The 8,618-nt window shown below is 54.1% G+C and overlaps 4 protein-coding genes across 4 annotated transcripts; 3 read left to right on the top strand and 1 right to left on the bottom strand.

The window, feature by feature from the left end:
• Nucleotides 1–155: 155 nt before the first annotated feature.
• GNI_043590 (hypothetical protein) lies at nt 156–2,603 on the top strand (the record flags this gene model as incomplete). Its single annotated transcript, XM_011131243.1, has 1 exon — nt 156–2,603. A coding segment is annotated over one exon (2,448 nt), but the record flags the coding sequence as incomplete, so codon positions are not given.
• Nucleotides 2,604–2,809: 206 nt separating this feature from the next.
• Nucleotides 2,810–5,755, top strand: GNI_043600 (putative Rhs element protein Vgr; the record flags this gene model as incomplete). The annotated part of the gene is made up of 1 exon (XM_011131244.1): nt 2,810–5,755. One exon carries the CDS (start codon nt 2,810–2,812, stop codon nt 5,753–5,755), a length of 2,946 nt encoding a protein of 981 aa, XP_011129546.1.
• A 1,358-nt stretch (nt 5,756–7,113) lies between these two features.
• On the top strand, nt 7,114–7,826 carry GNI_043610 (hypothetical protein; the record flags this gene model as incomplete). The annotated part of the gene is made up of 2 exons (XM_011131245.1): nt 7,114–7,131; nt 7,191–7,826. 2 exons carry the CDS (start codon nt 7,114–7,116, stop codon nt 7,824–7,826), a joined length of 654 nt encoding a protein of 217 aa, XP_011129547.1.
• A 334-nt stretch (nt 7,827–8,160) lies between these two features.
• On the bottom strand, nt 8,161–8,490 carry GNI_043620 (putative KRR1 small subunit processome component; the record flags this gene model as incomplete). Its single annotated transcript, XM_011131246.1, has 1 exon — nt 8,161–8,490. One exon carries the CDS (start codon nt 8,488–8,490, stop codon nt 8,161–8,163), a length of 330 nt encoding a protein of 109 aa, XP_011129548.1.
• Between the last annotated feature and the right edge of the window lie 128 nt (nt 8,491–8,618).

Below are 8,618 nucleotides of genomic sequence, written 5' to 3' on the forward strand. Positions count from 1 at the left end.
CCCCCCCCCGGGAAGACGTTGTAGATGTTATTTAATTTGTGTATGAGATGCGGGTGATGACTGGTGGTGTGGTCGTCTCAGGTAGGAAGGGGTTGCCTGTTTGGGCTTGTTGTATTTCGGCTGTGTCCAATAGCATTCTTTTTCTTGTTCCTGAGAGGTCACAAGCGCGATCGGAGTCAGCGATTGAGAGGGCTGCGGAGGAATTCCGATTGGAAGTTGCTTGGATGAATACGTATTGGATGGTACCGAGTGCGGCGACGTATGATGTGTTGCGTAAGGGTTTGGATAATGTAAGTCAGCAGCGGGAGGGTTGGACGTCACATGGCTCGTTGGTTTATCAAGGATTGGAGGAGCGGAAGGCTTGGTCGACGGTAGGATCAGGAGCGCTATTGAGAAATACGTTGAATACAAACGGGTGTACGCTGCGTGTGACGGGTTCGTTATGGAGGCCATTGTTTATGCCTACGGCTTGTGCGTGGACGGTTTTTGCAGGACGGTATATGGCATCACGGAGTGGTTTGGAGGCTCATATGACACTGCTTAATTCAATGCCGAAGGAATGTTGGCAACGACTTCGTAACATCAGGCCGGAGCACCTGTGGAAATGCAGTCTGTCATACTTGGAACTAGCTGCCGTGATTGGATTGTATTTCGACTTCCCTTATGGCTTCATCGATCTAGAAATTGCTAACTCTGTTCTGGAATCCATGAACCTCAAACCCTTCAATCGTCGTGTTAAAGCCTGGTTTATCGGATGCTTACTACAACACTCAAAGGTACCCATCAACCACTTAGTCGAATTCTGTCTTCGCACACTCAATTATCATCCAAGACCACATCGAGACTATTTAGAATGTCTCGCACCGCGATCAGCATGCTGCCAAAAGGGAACTAGACGTGCAATGTCCATCGATGCACGACGCAGGATCATTCAAAATAAATTATCTGGACTCGTCTCTGTCACACCTCAAGGCTTTGCCAAATTGATCAATATCACACCAGGTGTCGATCGCATCGCACACGATGGTGCTGCCGATGCTGTACATGAATGGGCCACCCACTTCTGGCAACCACTCGACAAACTTAAATTTGACAAACTCAGAATCGTACCAGGCCTCCAAGAACGCGTCCTCAAATCCACACACCAGGCCCTACAGGCCCAGGCCCGACAGGCCCAGGCCCTGCAGAGTCCACGCGGAGCCTGGGTCGCCACCCAGGATTCTTCGGCCCAGGATTCTTCGGCCCAGGATTCTTCGGCCCAGGATTCTTCGGCCCAGGATTCTTCGGCCCAGGATTCTTCGGCCCAGGGTTCGTTGACGGCGTGTTCTCCGCCGTTGCCTCTCGATGTCAAGCCCCAGGTGTACCAGCCCACGTTGCCTTCATTGGTCTCATTGGGTCTGACCAGCAATTCGATCAAGGATGACTTTCACGCCTACCAGCTGCTCCATGGCTCGCTGTCTTGCGAGCAGTGGAAGCGTCTGCTGGGTGCGGAGCTGGCTGACTTTGAGCACTGTGGGCTGGAGTATGTGGAGCTGGGTGCGGTGATCTCTAACTACTTTCAATTGCCGTATGGAACGTTGGAACCGGTTACGAGAGAGTTTTTGTCCCGACATCTTCAGGACCGATCGTGCCAGCAAGGGGTGGATTCGAACCGGCTACCTCTGGATCCGATGAGACAACTGAATCATTGGATTACAGGCTGCCTCTTGCAGCGGGCGAAAGCAAGCGGCGAACAGCTCGCGGACTTTTGCGTCCGCACACTAGGGTACAAGCCGGTACGCAAAATCGACGTACTCGATTGCTTGCGGCCACGTTCTGGTAATCACTTCCACCGACGAAACGCGGAAACCACCCTCTCAATGCATCATTCACGTCTCCGCCACCGACTCGCAAATTTGCCCACAGTTTCTATACGAGAATTTGCATGTCTACATCAGGACAGCGTCCCGGACCTCCTTAAACTCGTTCGGGGAAAAGGACGTGGTCGCCCCCGGAACCCAAGTGCTGAGGTCAAATCAGACACCCATGCAAATCAAGAGACACAACCATCGACCACTGATCGTCTACCGACCACTGATCGTCTACCGACCGCTGATCGTCTACCGACACCCTCCCAGCGCACGATAGCAACCGACTTTAATGAAAACACGCCGATGAAAAAGAAGAAAAAGACGCACCGTTCACGGCAGGATTCCCCAGTCGCACACTTACCGGAGGCTGCCGACCTTGAAGTACTGTCCATCGAGACACACGTTGTCGCAACAAATGCTGTTGGATCAGATACTAGTGCACCCGTCCCCATTCAGACACATTCACCTGAGGTTGTATCCACTGGGACAAGTTCCCCCGTGCCTGATTCCGCTGGAGCTGGAGCGTCTTTTTCAGGGGTTGATTCCACCTCGCTGAAGACCGCGAAGTCGCTGAAGACCGCGACGTCGCTGAAGACCGCGACGTCCAGTAATGGGTTGCTTCAACACAGCCTGGCAGCGTTGAACAGATTGTCTAAGGAGCCGGCTCTGCTTCCGGAGGCCAAATGGTGGGTGTCTTGGGAAGACGAGCTGGAAGCGGCAGGGGTCGTGGAGTACTACAGCGGGCGGACCTAAACCGACACGATGATCGAACACGATGATCGAACACGATGATCGGTGCCACAATTGCACGCGATTTCTGTTGTGGTTAAATTAACCATTTTCGAAACATAATCTCTTAGCCGCCCCATCCCCTCGGTCTGTGACCGTCCCTCGGTCTGTGACTGTTCCCTCGGTCGAACGTGCGGCAATTATAAATTTAATTGTGCAGAATGCGAGTTATGTCAAGCGGGGTGGTTGCGAACAGGAAGGGGTTGCCTGTGTGGGCGTGCTGGGTCTTGGCTGTGTTTGGTGCGCCTTCGGAGTTTGGTCTTGAATCGGAAGTCAAGGTTCGATTATCGGCGCTGGAGGGAACCGTACCGCCGGAGGGAACCGTACCGCCGGAAAAGACCGTACCGCCGGAAAAGACCGTACCGCCGGAAAAGACCGTACCGCCAGAAAAGACCGTACCACCGGAGAGGACCGTACCGCTGAATTGTGAGGGTCGGTTGGAATCGAAGTTGGGTGCATTTTCTGTGCCGAGTGCGGAGCAGTTAAAGGTGGGTGGTTCGTGGATGGCGCAGTATTGGACGCCGTTGGAGCCTGAAGAGTATGAAGAGTTGAGGCGAGCTTCAGAGCAGGGACGTGAGACTTGGTGTATGAATTCGGCGTTTTTATTCGAACGTGTGACGGATGGCCAGTTATGGACGACTGTGGGTAGCGGGTCGTTGTTGCGGCCGTTGTTTATTCCCACGGTGAGTGCGTGGACGCAGTATGCAAGTCGGTACGTGGGTCCGAGGAGTGCTTATGAGGGGTATCGTGCCCTACTAGGTTCGTTGCCAAGCGCTTGTTGGCAGCGATTACGAACAATACGACCCGAGGACCTGTGGGGTTGTAATCTAGCCTATATAGAGTTAGCTGCGGTCGTGTGTTTATTCTTTGATTTTCCTTACGGCCTATTGGACCAGGAGACGGCGCGACGTATTCTGAGCCGTGTAGGCCTAACACCCGCACGACGTAAGGCCAAGATATGGTTCGTAGGCTGTTTACTACAACACTCAAAGGTACCCATCATGGACCTACTAGACTTCTGCTTACGCACTTTAAACTACCATCCACAACCCGGAACAGACGCACTTGAATGCCTGTCCACACGATCTGCAGCATGCTATAAGCATTCTCGCAATACTGCGCCCTACCCGTCACGATTCCAGATCATGAGGAACAGACTTAACGGCCTCCAAAATGTCTCGGCCATACGATTTGCACACATGACCAAACTTAAACCCGGTCGTGACAGATATGCCCACATCCCTCCCTCCAATGATAGTCTCCGACAATGGGCTGCCCACTACTGGCTCCCGCTCGACCGAGCAACCTTCGACGCCCTCAAGGCTGTCCCGAACCTCCCGCAACGCGCCCACGAAATTACACAGCAACTCGCAAACCAGGAACAGCTGAAAAACGACCAAGACCTGACGGAGCAAGGCCTCCCGAAGCAAGGCCTCCCGGAGCAAGGCCTCCCGACGCAAGGCCTCCCGGAGCAAGGCCTCCCGAAGCAAGGCCTGCCCCGCCTTTACGCCCCGACACTGGTCTCGCTAATTGCCCTCGGCTTCGCCACGAGTGTGTTTGGAGACAGCTACCATGCGTATAAGGTGATCCACGGCTCCCTGACCAGCGAGCAGTGGCAGAGTCTGCAGCAGGTGGAGCTGGCGGACTTGGAACGCTGCAGTCTTGCCTACGTGGAATTGGGCTCAGTCATATCTCACTACACCGAACTGCCCTACGGTTCGCTGAGTATGGAGACCAAAGAGATGTTGGGGCGGCACTTCCCGCCAACGAAGTCGACCCGACAAGTGTCGGAACGACAAGTGTCGGAACGACAGGGGTCGGAACGACAGGGGTCGGAAGACCAACAAAAGAACCGACAACTGCATCGTTGGATCACCGGATGTTTACTTCAGCGCTCGAAAGTCACGATTCAACAGCTCGTCAGCTTCTGCATCGGACCATTGGACTATCAACCTATAACCAACCGTAACCAGCTCGACTGCCTACGCCAACCAAACGGTAACCACTACTACCGCCGGGACCTCACCATTAAGCGCCAGGAGCGACGAGACCGCCTGAATCGTCGACTCCGCAAAATGCCCGTAATCTCCGTACAAGACTTCGCCAAACTCAGTCAGGACAACGTCCTCGCCGTGCTTAACCGCGCACGCAAACCCGCGAATCGAACCACCGACCAAAAGCTTCCAAGCCCACCCTCCCGACAACCACCCACCCTCCAGCGACCAAGTATCCAACTTGGTCGACGCCGCGCTCCTCCCGCAACCGATCAAGAACCCTCCAGCAACAAAAAGGCACACCTGGACGCAACACTCCCTTCTGAGAACCGTTGGGTTCATTCCTCACCCGAGACCAGCTCCACCCAAATAAACTCCCCTCCGACTGCGTCCCCTCAGGCTGAGTGCCATGTGGCTGAGTGCCCTCAGGCTGCGTCCCCTCAGGCTGAGTGCCATGTGGCTAAGTGCCCTCAGGCTGAGTGCCATGTGGCTGAGTGCTCACAGGCTGAGTGCCGTCAGGCTGCGTCCCCTCAGGCTGAGTGCCATGTGGCTGAGTGCCCTCAGGTTGCGTCCCCTCAGGCTGAGTGCTCTCAGGCTGAGTGCCCTGCATGGAACGAAAGAGCTCTGTCCACTGAGAAGCATCCACTGGACTCCTTCTTCGAAGAACGCTTCCTTGGATCTCTCTCCACTGGGGTTCATCCCCTAGAGACTGGCTCCTCCCTCCTTGCAGCTCTCTCTGCTGGTAGTAATTCCCTTGGAACTGGATGCATTGATACTGGACCACTAAAGGCTTTGGTGTCTGACTCTCCTGGAATTAGCCCCCTCTCCACTGGAGCTCTTTCCGATGGGACGGACATCCCTGGACCTGGCCCTCAACAAGCTCTCTCTACTCAGTTCCTTGGAACCGAGTTCCTTGGAACCGAGTTCCTTGGAACCGAGTTCCTTGGAACCGAGTTCCTTGGAACCGAGTTCCTTGGAACCGAGTCCGTTGGAACCGAGTCTGTTGGAACAGAGTCCGTTGGAACACAGTCCCATGTAACGCGGGCGAGGGAGTGGTGGACGTCTTGGGAGGGCGAGCTGGAGGATGAAGGAGTTCTTGAATATTATGGGGGTCGGGTGTAAGGGCCGGAAGAGAAGGTCTGGACCTATGCCGTCCTCTCTGGGGCGTGGTGGCTTTTTTGAATGGTAAATGCAAGTGCCGCGAACACACCGTAGAAGGTCGTTAGCGAGGCCGTTGTGGGTGTTGTCGCCAACGATGTTGGGTGCCCCGGGCGAGACAGAGTGGATAACATGGAGTCAGGAGCGGCAGTGGATGAGACAGTATTGGGAGCCGTTGGACAGAGAGGTTTTTGAGATGGTGTGGGCCCGTTCGCAGCGTCCAGAATTGCGGCGCTTGGTCGAGACGGAGGTCGCTTCTGCTAACCAGCCGCACATCACGAGTTCTGGTGACACGAGGGCTCGCGCGGCTGCTCCGCCGGAATTGGAGTTGGGCTCGCTGAGCTTAGATTCGGCTGACGAACCGGACGCCTTGCGGGCATGGACGGGGGCCGAGGGCTGGACGTTGTTGTCTTCCGGTCGTGGAAATTTAAAAGAATGGTGCGCCCGTCCGCTCTACATCCCCACCCTTGTTACGCCCAGCGGTGTCGCCGGGCTCCTGCCGCGCCGCGGCTGCGAGCTCACTCCCTCCCGCCCTTCCGACCTGGTCTCGCTCTCAGACGAAGATGCGCTCTCAGACCAAGATGCGCTCTCAGACCAAGATGCGCTCCCGGAGTCCCCGGACGCGCTCTCCGAGTCCCCGGACGCGAAAAATATGTGTGGACCCAGCCAACAAAAAACGCCGTTGTTTCCTGGGTTATGGGACGCGTACCGCGCTCTGTACGGGACGCTACCGAGCTGGGGTTGGCAGACGCTGCGGAAGGCAAGGTTGGTGGACTTTATGGAGTGCGATTTGGCGTACGTGGAGTTGGCTTCAATCATTTCAATCTTCTTCGCGGCGCCGTACGGGGCAGTAGATTGGAACTTTCAAGCTCGTCTGGCGACCATCATGAATGTATCTCCACGGAGCAGAAAAGTAAAGTTCTGGGTGACGGGATGCCTGCTACAACGAGCAGAAGCCGACAAGGATACGTTGGTTGAATTCTGCCTAACTCAACTTCGTTTCATACCGCTACGATCTGTCGGCGCTGTACGAAAACTGGAGTGCCTCCGTCCCGGCTTTCGCAATAAAGATTATCTCAAACGCTTCGCCACAGATACCCGCGATACACTCCTCCACAACCTCTCCGACCTACCCGTTGTCACAGTCGACCAATACGGTGCCCTGACGCAGTGGATCGAGTCACAACCTCACCACTCACGCACCACCCACGAGGAGCCACGGCGGTCCCTGCGACTACGGAGACCATCCGGAATTGGGTCTCTACTACCGCAGCCCAAGGCCCTTCACCCTAATGGTCTTGTCCTTAATGGTCTTGTCCTTAATGGTCTTGTCCTTAATGGTCTTCAAAAAGTCCATCCATCCACAGTTCAGCCGCGAGTCGCACGATCGACTGTTCAGCGTCAAACAAACGCCCCACCACAGGACCAAGAAGCGCTTACGGAGGAGGTGGAGGATCCGGCTAAGGAGAATCCGAGCAAGCATGAGGAGAATCCGAGTAAGCATGAGGAGAATCCGAGTAAGCATGAGGAGAATCCGAGTAAGCATGAGGAGAATCCGAGTAAGCATGAGGAGAATCCGAGTAAGCATGAGGAGAATCCGAGTAAGCATGAGGAGGGGGAGGAGGATCCGAGTAGGCAGGTGGAACGCTTGATAGAACGTAAGTTAGAACGTAAGGTGGAACGAGAAGAAACGAAGATGGAGAGGAAGCAGAGGCGGTTGCGGAAGAAAGAAGAAAAGGCGGCGCGGCGGCAGGCGAGGGAAGAGCGAAGACAGGAGCGGAAGAGGAAGCGGGAGATGGACGACTGGGATATTCCCTACAAGCAACATTGCCCGTCGCCGCCCGAGTCGGTGTTCCAAAATACCTCCTCGCTCCCGTGTGCCCCGAAATGGCCCGACTCAGCGGCCGCCGGTTTTGTAGCACCGGTGGACTACAGTGGCCGCTGGTGGGAGTCGTGGGAATCCGATTTGATCAACTCTGGACAACTAAAATGTTACAGCGATCAGGTCTTGAAATACCCTGCTCAATCACTCTAACTAACTTGCCATACTTGGTCACATTCTTAGTTTCTCTCCACGAATTCTGGACGAATACATCACCAGCCAGCCAGTCAGCCAGCCAGTCAGCCAGTCAGCCAGCCAGTCAGCCAGCCAGCCAGTCAGCCAGTCAGCATCACCCAGACAACTTTCGTGCTTCGGATCCTGCACCAGGTTACGGAATGAGGTGTTTGCCAGGCAGAGTCCAGAAGCGGTGGATTGCAAGTAGTATGTCTGATTATATATTCGTTACAAAAAAGACCACGTTGAGAACCGATGTGTACCTCCACCTGTTTCGTATCATTTAGTCTAGAACGCGCGCAAATAGATCTTGTTAATCTTTGAGCTTTTTACTAAGTCGTTTGGCAGCGCCCTTTAAACCATTGGCATGATCGAAGGACTTCTTCTTCTTCACTTTCACATCATCGGTTTGGGATCGAATTTTTTTGAAATGAGGTATGTAGGGTTGCCAGTCCTTATTTTTCATTTGTTCATTCCTTGCTAGCTCCCTCTCGATCATAAGTGTTTTAAGAGAATATATAGGGTGTATATTATTCATGCAATCAAGCACAATCTTGCGAACTCTTTTTATTCCTTTCCAATCACCCAGACATGCAACTGTCTGACCAGCCACAACGATGTGACATCGTGTTAAAACTTCCATAGCTTTTAATGTACTTTCATTAGGGCCAATAAGTCGTTGTCTTCGTCGCACAAATCTATCCTTATTACGAACCACTCCACCAATCTTTATAACCTCACAGTACACATCATCTTGGAATATCTTTGACG

Source organism: Gregarina niphandrodes, assembly GCF_000223845.1.
Source record: "Gregarina niphandrodes unplaced genomic scaffold scaffold00006, whole genome shotgun sequence".
Lineage (NCBI taxonomy): Eukaryota > Apicomplexa > Conoidasida > Eugregarinorida > Gregarinidae > Gregarina > Gregarina niphandrodes.